We start from the raw sequence: 15,923 nt of genomic DNA, 5'->3' as shown, positions 1-15,923 counted from the left end.
AATTAAGGGGTTTTTCTTTTCTCCCAGCTTTTAGGTTGGCTGGCTGATAAGCTGCCCACTCTCCGCTCTGTTCCATCGGACTTGGTTTTATGTGTGCCTCACCTATACTCTTGCCTTGAAGATCGAAATGGAGATGTCCGTAAAAAGGCACAAGATGCTCTGCCATCCTTTATGATGCATCTAGGCTTTGAGAAGATGGCCAAAGCCACTGGCAAGCTGAAGGTATAGCAAACAAAACAAAATAGCTGAGTACAAATGGTGTGTGTGTGTACATATGCACACATGTCTCTCTGTGTGTAACATCATGATTTGCTTTATGGGAAATTAAACAATGGTGAAAATGTAGTTCAGTAGTAGAGCATTTGTTTTACATGCCAGAGTCTTGAGATCAATCCCTGGTTTCTTCAGGTAGAGCTGGGAAAGAATTCTCTCTGAAAACCTGGGGTCAATATAACCAATACTGAGCTAGCTGGACAGATTTTCTGATTCTGTATAAGGCAACTTATAAAACTGCAAATTAACAACTTTGTACGTACATTGGATGAAGTATATTCACAATATCGTTGGTACTGGGAATGTGATCGCTGTCTTCTTTCAACCATGTTGACCCCCAAATGACTATTTAGAAAAAACTATTTTCCATGTACTGTAGTGACTTGCAAAATAGGAGGCATGTGCCATTAGGTGCCTTTTAAATTCTTTCTTTTGCTTTCTAGCCAACTTCCAAAGACCAAGTACTGGCCATGCTTGAAAAAGCCAAAGCTAATATGCCTGCCAAACCTGCTCCACTTTCCAAGGCATCTTCCAGAGCAGTAGGAGCTGCTGCAGCCAAATCTCAAGTTGCATCAGGTAATCTTTCTTTATTCCATTGACATCCCACATTGAGCAAACCTGTATTTTAAGAGGAATAGAGGTTCCATTATATCTATAAACCAGGTGTGTTATAGCTAGACACTACAAAATTTAGGAGATTATAAACAGGATCCTACTGAAGTTCCGTGGGTCTATGGAATAGAAGCCTGTAATCACAATCTTAGGGTCATGATGTGCTTTCTGGGCAAGGAGCAGTCATTTTAAGCATATTTTTTGTAATTTTAGACCTATCTGAATTATTTCCACAGTGGTTTCACATTGAATAAAATGGAAAAGGCTTTAGTTTTTCGCCTAGCATGTTTCTTTCCATAGTATCTGTGAGGGACAGGGGATATCGCGAAGTCCCTCCCCTCCTGAGTTCAAGCCCATCCCCGAGCACAGGGGAAAGCAGAGGGAGCTCCGATTCCAGTGAGGAAGCAGGAAGTCGTGTCCGAGGCTCAGGCAAGGTAGCGGAGCCAGGGTCCCAGGTGGGACAGGAAGGGGCAAATAAGGGGGGGAGACCCATCCCCCCAACTCCGGAATTACGGAGAAAGAGGAGGGGAAAGAGGATGGGTCTGCCAAGGCTTTTGTGTTGGGGAAAGACGCGCCAAAAGCCATTCGGAGGTTCTGCAACGCAATGACCCCATCGTTCCGTGTAAATAGCAATGACTTCAGCACTGTAAATACGCAGCACCAATAAAAGAATAAAATGCAGAGCTGCGTAGCGTCGTTACTCTGAAGTAGCCTGCTCCGGCCACTGTGACAGCAACCTCCGAATCTTTTTTTGGGGCTACTTTGGAGTTGCCGGGATGAGTGTGTCAGAGGCGGAGAAATGGCGGCAGATCGCGGAGAAAGCCCAGCAAGACCTGCAGCAGCTGGCGCAGCAGGCGCAGGGGGAATTAAAGGCAGCTAAAGAAGAAACCAAGAAGGTCCAGGACGACCGGCTACAACTTGCGGAACAGGTGAGAGCGCTCCAGGAAAGAGAGCAGCAATTAAGGGCGGTGGCCGTAGACCTCCAAAACAAGCTGGATGCAGAGAAAAACAAGGCGGGAGGGGCACCCCAAGTCCAAGTGCTGCCAGGAAGGAGAGCCGGGACCCTAGTAAGCAAGTTCAATGGAGACCAGAGGGAATATCATGGCTTTGAGACTGAGATTGTGTATGCTCTTGAGCTGCACCATGATGACTTCCCTGATGATGAGCACAGGGTAGCGTTTATTGTGGAGCACCTTACCGGGGCAGCCAGGGAGTGGCTAAGACCGTTAATAGCAACAAAGAATCCTTGCATGAAGAATGTCAAACTATTTCTAGAAGGTTTGAAAACGATGTATTCGTCCGATAGTCATATGGACCAGACTAAGGAGGAACTTCATAATTTACGCCAAGGAAATATGACAGTTCGCGCATATTGGGCGAAATTCACCATGCTGGTGCACAGACTGGGGTGGGAACTAGAGTCAGCCCCAATGCAAGCGGCGTTCTACTTGGGTTTGCATGAGGAGGTGAAGGATGAGCTCTCGAGAGGTCCAAAGCCCAGTAGTATGGATCAGCTGAGCAAAGCGGCTCTGGCGGTGGGGGGGAGACAGGAATCCCGATGGAGCGACAAGCAAGCAACGCGCGCAAAGCGGGCTTGGTTCCCACGGTCGCAGGAGAAGCCACTCCCCCAACAACCCTTTCAAGCCACGCCTGGGGCCAGCCAGGACCAGGAACCCATGCAGATTGATAGCGCGCGCGCGCGCGGGCTTTTCAAACCCCAGCGGCGCCAAGACGCAAGGAGGGAAGGGGCGGGAATTGCTTTCTCTGCAACTCCCCCCAGCATCTCGTCAGAGACTGCCCACATCGCAGGGAGTGGCAAGGAAAGGCGGGAACGGTTGTGCCCTCCCCCACTGACGCAGCACCACAGCAGGGAAACGGGAAAGCCTGGCTGCAGGAGACAAGGGGCAGCAGCCAGGCGCAGTCAGCAGACAACAGCCCCAGCCCGCCCACCCGCACAGAGAGGAGCAGAGCCAGCCCACCCCTCCCAGAGCAGGAGTGGTTCTAGAAGTGACGCTAACGCTCCCAAATGGCTATCCCCTGACGGTCCTCGCCCTAATTGACAGTGGGGCGTCAGCGAACTTCTTCTCGAGGAACTTTGCAGAACAGCACCAGATCCAGCTTCTGCAGCTGGATTTTCCTCTGCACGTGGCAACCATTGACGGCAGAGAGTTGCTGGGAGGGGCCATCACTCATCAAACCCCCCCCCCCATGAGAATGACGGTGGGAAGGCACTCAGAGACACTGGCATTCAACGTCACCACCATCTCAGACCCCCCCATCGTCTTGGGCATGAGCTGGCTGGCGCGCCACGACCCCTCCATCAGTTGGCACCAGAGATGCATCACTTTTGGGTCGGACTTTTGCCTGGAACATTGCATGCAGCACCAACCAGGGGAGGGCCCTCCGATAGCCACGGTGGCCACCATGCACGTCAAAGGGGGTGAGGCGATACCCAAGCCGTACTGGGACCTGCAGGAGGTCTTCAGCGAAGCGGAGTCCGACCACCTACCCCCGCACAGGCCTTTTGACTGCCAGATCAACCTGGTGCCAGGGGCAACTATACCCCCAGCCAAGCTGTACGCCATGTCAGACCAGGAACTGGAGGATCTGCGCGCTTTCATCGACAAGAACCTCAAGCGGGGGTTCATCAGAGAAAGCAAGGCAGCAGGGGGCAGCCCGGTCTTCTGGGTGGACAAGAAAGACACGCAACAGCGCCGTCTTGTGGTGGATTTTAGACGGCTGAATTCAGTGACAGAGCCAGTGGCTTTCCCCATGCCCAGAGTGGATGATCTCCTGACAGCGGCACGCAGGGGTAAGATTTTCACCAAGCTAGACCTGAGGGGGGCGTACAACTTGATCAGGATCCGGGAAGGCGATGAATGGAAAACCACGATGTTCACGCCTCTGGGCTCTTTTGAATATCTGGTGATGCCCTTCGGGTTGCAAGGGGGATCAGCATGCTTCCAGGCCTTCATGCACCACGTCCTGGGGTCCCTCCTTTTCAAGAACTGCTTGGTCTTCCTAGATGACATCCTTATCTATTCCGCTGACCCAGTGCAGCATGTGAAAGACGTCAGGGAGGTGCTGCAGCGCCTGAAGGAGAACCACCTGTATGTGAAGCTGGAGAAGTGCAAGTTTCACACCAAAGAGGTGGACTTCCTGGGCTACAAGCTGTCAGACAAGGGGTTAGCGATGGACAAGGACAAGGTGCAGGCCATCCTGGACTGGCACAGCCCCAGGACGCGCAAGGATGCCCAACGCCTACTAGGCTTCGCCAACTTCTACAGGAAGTTCATCAAGAACTTCTCTCGCGTTACGGCTCCCATCACTGACTGCCTGAGAGGCAAGCAGAAGTTCAGGTGGACGCCAGAGGCGCAAGCAGCGTTCGAAAGCCTCAAGAGGGTGTTCGCCTCGGACCAGAACCTGTTCCACGTGGTTCAGGACGCGCCCCTACGCGTTGAGAGAGATGCTTCTGATAAAGCTGTGGGCGCCATTTTGTTGCAACTGGACGCCAACAGAGAGTGGAGACCCTGTGCCTTCTTCTCCAGGAAGTTGACCCAGCCAGAGCGAAACTACACGGTGTTTGATAGGGAACTTCTTGCGATCCACGCTGCGTTCCAGCACTGGAGACACTTCCTGGTGGGTGCAAAGCACCCCATCCAGGTGTGCACAGACCACAAGAACCTGGAGTTCTGGAGAAATGCCAGGGTGCTCAACCAGCGGCAGATACGGTGGGCAGAGTTCTTCTCGAACTTCAACTTCTCCATCCACTACATCCCGGGGGAGCAGAATGTCAGGGCGGATGCCCTCTCCCGCAAACCGGAGTACATGGAGGAGGAGGCGCCACCAGCACCCAGGCACATTTTCCCCCGTCAGCATGGTCCTGCGGAGCAGCAGTGGTGAGCGAGGCAGAACTCACAGCACTGACGGCAGCGGATGAGTTTGCCAACCGCATCTTCAGAGAACTGAGAGGGGGGAGGGAGCAGGCAAAAGACTTTGCAGAACGCAGGGGGCTGCTTTTCTACAAGGGTGCACTGTACCTGCCCACCACTCAGCTTAGACGTAAGGTCCTCAAGCAGATGCACGACAACCCAACTGCGGGGCATTTTGGAAGGGACAAGACCGCTCACCTAGTCATGAGACACTTCTGGTGGCCAGGGGTGCGGGAGGATGTCAGAGACTATGTAAGGGGCTGTGACACCTGCCAGCGGGCAAAGGTGGTCAGAGCAGCGCCAGCAGGATTGCTGGAGCCCTTAGCCACACCACACAGGCCATGGGAAGTGGTGTCCATGGACTTCATCACAGACCTGCCTTCTTCCAGGGGCAAGACCGCAGTGTTGGTGGTGGTGGACCTCATGTCCAAAATGTGCCACTTTATACCGTGTGCCAGAGCGGTCTCTGCAGAAGAGACAGCCAAACTGTTTGTTGACCACGTATTCAGACTGCATGGATTACCTTTAAGAGTTATTTCGGATAGAGGCCGCCAATTTGTGTCCAGGTTCTGGCGGCGGCTCATGAACCTCCTGCAGGTGGACGTCAGCTTGTCGACGGCTAGACACCCGCAGACCAATGGACAGGCGGAGAGGGTCAACGCCATTCTGCAGCAGTACCTGAGATGCTACGTCAGCCAGAGGCAAACGGACTGGGTGGATCGCCTGCCACTGGCAGAATTTGCCTACAACAATGCAGTGCACGTCTCCACAGGGGTGTCGCCCTTTAAGGCCAACTACGGGCGCGACCTCAGATCTTTCCCGGAGAGGGAGGTGGAGGAGGTGGAGGAGGAGGGCCCGCAAGCTGAGGATTGGGCAGAGGAACTGGAGACGGTGCACCAGCAGCTCAGAGAACACTTGGAGAGAGCCAAGGAAGCATACAAGAAGGGGGCAGATCGCCACAGGCGACAGGGGGAGGTCATCAGGGTGGGGGACAAGGTTTGGCTGTCCTCGGAGGGCCTTCCCACCAGAGGGAGGTGCAAGAAACTGGCACCCAGAAGGTTGGGCCCCTTCACGGTCACGCAACAGGTCAACCCGGTGGCCTTCAGACTGGCACTGCCAGAGGACATGAGGGTGCACCCAGTGTTTCATAGATCACTGCTGTCGCCGTACAGGGAAAGCAGCAGGCTCCGAGACAGCGAACAAACCCCCGAGGGAGGGGGGGAGAGGGAAGGCAGGGAGCAACTCAATGAGGCCACAGCCATCCTGGATTCACGGAGAGGGGTGGGGGGCCTGGAGTACCTCATGGCATGGGAGGATGCTCCGCAGTCCCAGAATGAATGGGTCCCGGCCACTCAGATACAGGAGGAATTCTTGGTGGAAGAATTTCACGCCCTCTATCCCCACAGACCCAAGCCCTGGCACATGGAAAGGGAGGGGGAGGAGGAGGAGGCACGGGAGAGCAGCTCACCATGGCGCTGGGAAGCGGAGTTTGAGGAACCGGGAGACGAGGTATGGGTGTCACCGAGATCCACCCAGTCAGAGGCAGAAGCAGATTGGCAGCACATTTTTACCCCCACCAGCTCGGACGCCACGGACTTTTTGGGATTCCAGTCCTCCCAGGCGGAAGGGGGGGGCTCGCAGGACTGGGGGGAGGTGTTCACACCAACGGGCTCGGAAGGTACTGAGTTCTTAGGCTTCGAGTCGTCCCCGACACCTGGGGGGGACTTGGGGAGGGGAGAAGGAGAGCTTGGGAGGGGGGTGGATGTGAGGGACGGGATATCGCGAAGTCCCTCCCCTCCTGAGTTCAAGCCCATCCCCGAGCACAGGGGAAAGCAGAGGGAGCTCCGATTCCAGTGAGGAAGCAGGAAGTCGTGTCCGAGGCTCAGGCAAGGTAGCGGAGCCAGGGTCCCAGGTGGGACAGGAAGGGGCAAATAAGGGGGGGAGACCCATCCCCCCAACTCCGGAATTACGGAGAAAGAGGAGGGGAAAGAGGATGGGTCTGCCAAGGCTTTTGTGTTGGGGAAAGACGCGCCAAAAGCCATTCGGAGGTTCTGCAACGCAATGACCCCATCGTTCCGTGTAAATAGCAATGACTTCAGCACTGTAAATACGCAGCACCAATAAAAGAATAAAATGCAGAGCTGCGTAGCGTCGTTACTCTGAAGTAGCCTGCTCCGGCCACTGTGACAGTATCCGAACAAAAGACTTGGGAGACTTACAAGTGGCTTGATCCTATGTTACCATCAGAATATGTGTATTTTGCAGGAGGTCTGTTGGGGTCAACTGACAAGAACAATTTCTTTGCCTATCTTGGGATATTAGCTGAGTAAACCGACACTAAAGGAATGCCCCACCCCCCCCCACCCCGCTATGGAAAAGGAACATTAAGGGTAGAGCAGCTCTAAGCATTCAATCAATCTTAGATACTTCTGGATGTACAATTTGCTGCTTTAGCAAGATCCAGAAAAATATAATAAGTTTATATTGTGTCTTAGTGATGGTTTCCTTCCTAAAAAGAACCAAATTAATGCCTGGATTCAAAGGTACTTCTCAAGGGTTTGAGCATGTCTAGTGTGGATTAACAATGTGGATTCTTTGTAGGAGTGCATCAGTTCAGGGAAGAATGGGGAAAGGGGAAAGAGACAGGCGAGCTTTGACCAGCAGAAGCTCTGAGGAAAAGTGGAAGAGGGAGAGAAGAGCGCTTCCCCCCCACTTCCCCCAGGCTACCTTTATTACACAAAAGAATTGCCTCAAATTCATCCAGCACATCCCAGAAGGTTCCACACAGTTCCCAGGTGGACAGAGTGAAGTATCAAAGAAGCTTTTGAAGAAAGCAATAAACATAAACAAACTTCCCCAGGTCCTAATCTTCAAAGTCATGCATATGAAAGAGGTAGTAGGCAAGAGGATGTTAACCAGGACCTCAAAGAGCATCCATATCAAAGGAATGTACTTAACAGCCATTATCAAAGCCAATTGTGAAACTCAGGCAGCCCCTGGCTTTACAGACCTCAGACCTGAGATGCTGACGTGACTTTTCCGCTTCTAAAATATGGAGAAATGAAAACAGCTAGATGCAGAGCTTGTAATATTATATATGAAAATCATAGTAATAAACTGCCGTATGCTAGGAACACATTCACTCAACCAGACCACATTTTCCGGATCTAGGAATGCAGTTGTTTGACCAGCACCTGTCCTGTCCAGTTATGATTGTTCATATTAATTTTATGAATGCCACAATTCTTTGAGCAGGAGACATATTTTTCATATGTCTAAGAAAGGTGATGTCAAAATTCTAACATAAACAGAACATTGCAAAGCATTTGTGAAAGTTGCTTTTAAAAGTAGTTTGCAATATGACATGTGGTGCAAGCTGAAATCTGCTTTATGTGGGGGGGACTTGTTGCATGCTGGGTCTGTTTCCAGCCTTATTGTGTAGTTAAAATTATGTTGATCTGAAGGTTCTGGTGAAGATTATTCGTCCAGCACCATGGAGTCCAAGGCTGATGCCAAAAAAGCCAAAGCAGGAGGAACAGCCCCTAAATCCAAGGTAAATTCTCCTTCAGCACAAAGGAAGTGGTCTACAAGTTTGAAGTCTAGGAAGTTTCATTGTGTTTGTGTATATTTTACATTTAGTGTAAACGATATGGAGATTTGATAATTTAGAAGTTTAGCAATCCTGTTCTATAAAATAGTGTAAACAGTTTTGTGGTATAATGTGCTGTCTGTCTGAAGCAAAATCTCAAAATATATTGAGGGTGGGGTTTGTTTTAAAGGGGGGGGGAGGACTGGGTAGCTGGGATAGCCAGAGTTTTTGAAGAGCCACTACTAGGAATAATAGATATTATTGGACTGAAAAGGACCCATCTGATTCCATGTTAGGTCATATTTGTATGTCCATTTACGTTCATGCTACTTTTAGGAGCTGCTTATTGCGAGTGATGGGAGCTCAAGTTGATGGGCAGAGCCAGAGCTGATGGTGGAGCACTTTTTTGCTCTGTCTCTGCTGCCACCATCACTCTCTTCCTCTTCCTACCCTGCAGCAGCACTCAAGTAACCTTCCCCCCTAAGCCTAGTGCTTCCCCTCTTCACCCCACACTGTAGTAATGAGAATAAACAATGAGTGAGAGAATGGGAATTTTATCTCCAAGTACAATTGCCATGTCAGGGAGGGTGATTTGGAAGTGGGGAGAAGGATGTGGTGCACAGGGAATGTTTAATCCTCCCTTCCCTGTAAATCCCATTTACACAAATGGGTCCCTTTTTCTAAACCTAACTGCCACGTGGAGCTGAGGAGAGGAGTCTGTGGGCTGACTGTTCCCCAGTCTTACCTTTAGATGCATTGTAGTTCCTATTTAGAATTTTTAAGCAGGTACAGCAGGCTTGCACATAACGAAGAATGGTCCACATTTACCTTATGCAGCACTCAGAGAGATTAAAAATATTGCTGATGTGGCATACACTATAGGTATAATGGTATGATTTGGAGCCTGCTATTAACCACTGAGCATTTTATGACTTATTTCAGCATTCTGATGCTAATACAAGCCTCACCAAAGGCAATAGCAATCTGACAAAGAACAAGCCTACCAAACAGGTAATAAGTGGGTATCACCTGTGACTAGTGCACTGACCAGGAAGGAAATCTTGCTACACTAAAAACTTGCGCACTGTGGTGGGCTTTTTCTTCATAGTACTAAAATATACACCTGAAGGCTTCAGCACACATTTTAACACAACTTATGAGTGGGCAATCTCTTTCTCCTGCATGCTAGCGGGATAGTGTTTCTTCCGAGTAAAACATACTTGGAGTGCAGTGCTACACTACCTGCTCAGAAGTAAGTGCTATTGAGTTCAATGTAGCTTACTCCCAGGTAATTGTGTAGAATTGCAACCTAGGAGATTGTGATTTTGAAAGAGTGTACTCAGTGATGTGGTTTTTTTAGGGTATACAGGGGAAGAAAGTACCAAGCAAATCCAACTTGAAGGAAGATGATGACAGATCTGGTCCAGTTTTTATCTTAGTACCAAATGGGAAAGAGCAAAGGATGAAAGATGAAAAAGGATTAAAGGTGAGAGAAATTAACAACCTCTGATCTCTAGGGCTATGCTGGAACTTTGATTCGAGCATATGCTGGAAGGGTTATAAGAGTGCTTTTGCAGACAGTAGTATTTGTATGTAGAAACTACTGTAAGTTAAATGCTATTCATTTTAGGAGTAACATTTTAATGCTTTTTCATTAAAAAAACACAACTGTGTTTTCCACTGCACTTTGTGGTAGAGGACTGCTTTACTCTACCACAAAGTGTTACGGCTAGAGTGGCCAATGTTGCTTTTTTCCGCTTTTCTGGCTGCGTGGGCCACTCTAGCTGTACCACAAGAGTGGTCTGCATGTCAGGTAAATGGCCACTCTAGCCACGCCACTTTGTGACAGATCCACTTTGGTGGGTCATGCCAAAATGCCTCTGGTGGTGGGAAGCAGTAGTGGTGGAGGAGGAGAAAGGCAAAAGGGAGGGGGTGCATACCAGCACCTCCTTTTTTCAAATAAAGCACTGCTTATTAAGTATGCAACGGGTCGATGCAATTGGCGTAGGTTCAGTCTAATCCACTTCAAAGGTTATCGTGAGGCTAAAATAATATTGTACTAGGAATTGAAACAAAATTTATTGTATCCATATTTAAGTCAACAGATACATTTGTGAAGGAAAATATTTTCCATCTCTTTACAAACATGAATTCTTTTTATATCTATATACCGTAATTAGAAGACTGGTACTATTTACATATTTTTTGAACCTAAACCATCTAACACCAGATGTGTTACCAACCAAATAAATCATTATAGGTATATTTTCTTTAAAATAAGCAGTCTCCCTCTCCCCTTCCTAACCTTGAGGTGAATTTTTTAGGCTCAGGGATTGAAGTTAATGCTGTTCACACCTCTTGAGCAGGGTGCTGATATTGTCCCCCCCCCCTTTGCAGGTTTTGAAATGGAACTTTACTACTCCTCGTGATGAATATATTGAGCAACTGAAGACTCAGATGTCCAGCTGTGTTGCCAGGTGGTTGCAAGATGAGATGTTCCATGCAGATTTTCAGCACCACAACAAAGCTATTGCTGTTATGGTTGAGGTGAGAAGACTGTATTTGTGGTTGTAGATGAAGAATTATAGTAGCAACACTGGTGGTGAAAGTATAAAGGAGGTTTCCCAGAGCATGCAAGCTTTGGAAACTCCCTGTTCAAGTCAGAGCCCTACATTATAGTCTCGTAAGAATAGGGCAATTAGTATCAGCCTCCCAGTTTTCTCATCTAGGCCTTGTGCAACAGGTGTATGCAGTGAAGCTAATTATAGGAGCTGATGCAAGTAGCTATTATGCATGTGCTGGCCAGCAATCTTTCAGTGTCTGATACCAGGAAAGCTTCCTAGTTATTGTTTGGCTTTTCAGTTGACTCTTTAATTTTATTTTAAGTGCTGCCTATTTGTCCAAACTTGACACTGCAGTCTGCTTTCTCTTCTAGCACTTGGATAGTGAAAGGGATGGCGTGATCAGCTGTCTGGATCTAATCCTGAAGTGGCTCACACTGCGATTCTTTGACACCAACACAAGTGTCCTGATGAAGGTCCTGGAGTACCTCAAGCTGCTTTTTGCCATGCTGAACCAAGAAGAGTACCATCTAACTGAAAATGAGGCCACCTCTTTCATCCCCTACCTTGTTTTGAAGGTATTCAAATCTGGCAAAAGTTTTTGAGTCGCATCACTCACAAAATACGCTAAGCCCACCTTTCTCTGGAGCCTGCAGAACCAGAACTGGAAAATAGTTACCATTCTAGCCAATAGGAATGAGTATTCCAGTTTCCATCAGTTCTGCCTTTCATGGCATTTCCCGCTAATGGGGAATATGAACCTTTCTCTCTCCTTGCTGTATCTAGTGGTCCAAACACCCAGGGTATTTTTTTATTATTATGGATTTTTACAGCTCGTATATATATCATAGAATATCCATCATATATCCTTTATCCTCATACTTCCCAGTATTCTTTTTTTCCAGTCACTGGAAGGCAAAATGGTTGAGAGAAAGACTTGGCTGGGGTGGACTAGGAGCAGGCTCCCTCCAGAATAAGCATACTAATGGCTTCTTCCAGCTTCTGTAAATCTGCAAATATTTCCTCCTCGCCTTCCAGGTTGGGGAACCAAAAGATGTTATCCGCAGAGATGTGCGTGCCATTCTAAACAGGATGTGCCTTGTCTACCCAGCCAGCAAGATGTTCACTTTTATCATGGAGGGAACAAAGTCAAAGAACTCAAAACAGCGGGCAGGTGAGATGCTTTAGCACAGAGGTTTCCAAACTTTTCATATTGGTGACACACTTTTTAGATATTCATCATTTAACGATGCAGTAATTCACTTTTACTATCAAACCAGAGACTAAACTAACCCCTTTCCAGTCCTGGGAGGAGTCCAAGGATCGTTCATGCAACACACCTACACTGCAGCCGACGCACTTAACATGTTGTGACACACAGTTCGGAAAGCTCTGCTTTAGCAGAAGCTGTTTTGCACTGCACTACAGAAACAAAGCCTTGTGGTTCCTTATACTACAATAATTACAGCATAAGATTTTGTGGACTTGAATCCATTTCAACATAGGAAGCTGCCTTATGCCATTGGCCCACCTAACTCATTATTAGTTACAGGTAGGTAGCTGATGTAGTCGAAACAAAAAATAAAACAAAATCCTTCCAGTAGCACCTTAGAGACCAACTAAGTTTGTCATTGGTATGAGCTTTCGTGTGCCTGCACACTTCTTCAGATACACACGAAAGCATGCACACGAAAGCTCATACCAATGACAAACTTAGTTGGTCTCTAAGGTGCTACTGGAAGGATCTTTAAAAAAAATATGTTCTAACTCATTATTGTTTTGAGGGATGGCTAATGCGTTGCCCTCCAGATGTTGCTGTACTAAAGCTCCCATCATACCTGACCATTGGCAATGCTGGCTGCAGCTGATGAGAACTGTAATCCAATAATATCTGAAAGGGACCGCATTGGCTACCCTGATCTACACTGACTGGCAACAGCTCTCCATGATTTCAGGAAGGTGCATCCTGATGCCTGGATATGCTGGCATTCGTAAGCTAATTTTCACCCATTATACAATTTTTTTAAAATATCATTATTTCTATTCAGCCAAAGGAAACTGAATTTCTTGATTCAGAGGCTTTATGCTGGGAGTTTTGGATTTAGATTTTTCAAGCAGTGCTTTCTTGAAAACTTCTAAGCAAATGAATGAAGAAATGTGAACTAGCAAATACTTAATTCTGGGTTACTCAGCATTCTTGAAGACAAATGATTGCATCCATTATTCGTCATATACACAGTAGAGCAATTGAAAGTAATGTACATTTGCTAGCTAACATAGGTCTATTAATTTCATTGATTTTGTAACTTAGTTGGATACTACTCTACCTTTCCCTTGCAGACACATGGGGTTCATAAAATTACTATAAAAGATCCTATTTTTATTCATAATAAATCAGATTTAGAATATACAGAAGCGTCAACAAGTATTTTGTAAACCAAATGGGTATAGCCTTTTGTTTTCATAGATGTCCATTTCTGTTTGGTTTCTCTGTAGAATGCTTGGAAGAGCTGGGATGTCTTGTTGAATCATATGGCATGAATGTGTGCCAGCCAACTGCAGGCAAAGTCTTAAAGGAAATTGCCATTCATATTGGTGACAGGGACAACACTGTCAGAAATGCTGCACTCAACACCATTGTAACAGTTTACAATGTTCATGGAGACCAAGTGTTCAAGCAGATTGGGAATGTGAGTAAACAGAAATGGACAGACAATATTTAAAATATTGAATGTTTAGTAGTGTGTCACTCAGATAATGTCATGAATCCTCAGGTCAAGTTCCTCAGGTCAGTTGCGATTAATGTTCAAAGCTCTGTTTGAGTGTCAAGAACAAATATACTTTTTTAAAAAATGATGAATTCTGCACTCTAGAACAGTTATGAATTGTGAAGCAAGAATAAGTGCTGACTTCCTTGTAAGGAATGTGTATTTATAAACAGCAACATACAAAAGCAGTTTGGCTTCTCTGTTTGCTTTGAGCCTTGTAATTCAAAATACTTTAGGACTATTAGAGCAGGGAGGAGCTGAAGGTAATTGCATCAGTCAGAGGAGAAGGCAAATGCCAGCCACTCATCCTCATCTCACAAACTGGCAGTGGCATACTTATATAGTGAAACAGTTTGAGACACAAAGCAGAAGCACATAATATATTCCATGATTCTTGTCTGCATTGAGAGGTGCACTGGGAGTAATAGGAGCACCTGGAATGCACCATAGGTAACTGCAACGCAAAAGAGAATAGGTATGGCTTCCAAAATTGACAAGGAATTTGGGGGAGCAATAGCCCCTTCGTTTTTTTACATACTTGTGCTTATAGGAGAAGATAAAGTTGGTCTCAGATCTTATTGAAAAGTAGCTTCACATGGTTGTCCTCTGAGGTGCCATTTGACAGAGGGGCGGATTCCTAATCAGGATTATATGGGAGGCTATGAAGCTTTGGCTTTTCCTTCCTTCATGAATACCTGATTTCTCCAATTCCATCAAATTCTTCATAAATAGATGTTGCTTTTTCAGTGGTTCAAACTAGATAATTCTTCACTAAGCAAGTATTATTGGAATCAATTCCCCCCCCCAAAAATTGCTGCTTCTCCAAATTCCTTTAGCCTGTTTCCCAAACTGGACTATGTATCCTTCACAATGTTGTAGAGGGTGGTGTTGTGTTGGTATTTTATTTAATTAAATGCCAGGTTTTGCCTGTTCCTACTTGATGCTAGAATGAATTTTGGTACACTTTATAACTAAACAGGCAGTACAGCAGTAGGCATAATTGCTGAGTACAGGAACTAGGCTAAGGGGTGGGGTTAGCTGTATTGTAAGTCTAGTAGTACATAGGAATAGCAAAGGTTTTGAAACACTCTTAATGGCATTGGAGTCTGAACTAAGAAGCATACCTGTCATGGCCCTGAAATGTTGCTGCTCTTGTACAGCTTTCGGAGAAAGACATGAGCATGTTGGAGGAGCGAATAAAGCGGTCTGCTAAGAGGCCAAATGCCACTTCAGCAAAGCAGGTGGAAGAGAAACCACAGAGGGCCCAGAGTGCCAGTGCCAATGCTAACATGCTGAGGAAAGGACCGGCTGAAGACATGTCTTCCAAACTCAAGTATGTAAAGTGGGGAAATGCAATGTTTGCCTGACATTTCCACAGTCTGTGCAAAAAGCATACCTTGCTGTTGCCTTGTGTTTTTGTCTTTTGTTTTAATCATCAATGTCTGCATGTGTCGCAAACTTCAAAAAATGCTGCAAATCAAAATGTTTGAACCTTACTTCATTTGTTTTGTCGTGTCTTGAATGCTTTCTAAATGGTATTGTGCCTTTTTTCACTGCTTCTCCATGGACAGAATTATGTATCGCACTTATAGGATGTAAGTACTGACCACTAAATCCTTGGTAGCAGGGCTCTTATAGCTTTGTCTTACCTTTCCTGTGCCCTAATCCTAAATATACTTGAGAATAAGTCCTATTGATTTCAATGCAACAATTCATATTAAGTGTGCTGTTTGGGAAGCCTGGCTTCAAGTTCCATCTTTGCTGTGAAAATCATTGAGTGGTGTTAGGCAGGTTGCTGTCTCTTGGCTATGTTTTTGTTTTTATAATAATACTGATAATAGTGGCTTACCTCTCAGCTGTAAAAGAGCTAAACTTTGCAATTTTCAGGAATCTGACTAGTGTTAGTGTCAGCTAGATAAATTGTAAGACCAGATTGCTTTAACCCTTCCAGTCTTGAGTCACTGGTAGAAGATTTGAGATACCTGGAGCCTGGTCAGCATTAAATGTAATGCAACAACTATTATTTGGGAAGCTCATAAAAGGAAATTAAGAAGTAAATCAAAGCTTAAAACCACTTCTGGAAATGTAACACTTCTTGTTCCTAATGCCATGTGCTTTTTTTCTTTCCAAAAATGCCCTTTTGTGTAGGCAGGCTCTAGCAAAATAGGCATAATGGGGAGTTGAATTT

General features: G+C 46.6%; 1 protein-coding gene across 9 annotated transcripts in view; it reads left to right on the top strand.

The window, feature by feature from the left end:
* CKAP5 (cytoskeleton associated protein 5) overlaps nt 1–15,923 on the top strand; it is a 63,715-nt gene that overhangs the window by 34,449 nt on the left and 13,343 nt on the right. For 5 of the 9 annotated variants that reach the window (XM_088653930.1, XM_088653949.1, XM_060274425.2 and 2 more), the window contains exons 25-34: nt 28–222; nt 717–849; nt 8,282–8,370; nt 9,349–9,417; nt 9,767–9,892; nt 10,804–10,953; nt 11,342–11,545; nt 12,006–12,141; nt 13,464–13,657; nt 14,896–15,068. In XM_088653930.1, the coding sequence (XP_088510056.1) occupies nt 28–222; nt 717–849; nt 8,282–8,370; nt 9,349–9,417; nt 9,767–9,892; nt 10,804–10,953; nt 11,342–11,545; nt 12,006–12,141; nt 13,464–13,657; nt 14,896–15,068 (1,469 nt within the window). The remainder of the gene's footprint in view (nt 1–27; nt 223–716; nt 850–8,281; nt 8,371–9,348; nt 9,418–9,766; nt 9,893–10,803; nt 10,954–11,341; nt 11,546–12,005; nt 12,142–13,463; nt 13,658–14,895; nt 15,069–15,923) is intronic. The other 4 variants (XM_088653943.1, XM_088653953.1, XM_088653947.1 and 1 more) reach the window with 1 other exon arrangement.

This window comes from Zootoca vivipara, chromosome 1 (genome assembly GCF_965207765.1).
Source record: "Zootoca vivipara chromosome 1, rZooViv2.hap1.1, whole genome shotgun sequence".
In the NCBI taxonomy this organism is placed as follows: Eukaryota; Metazoa; Chordata; class Lepidosauria; order Squamata; family Lacertidae; genus Zootoca; species Zootoca vivipara.
This window is presented reverse-complemented; position numbering and strand designations above follow the sequence as displayed.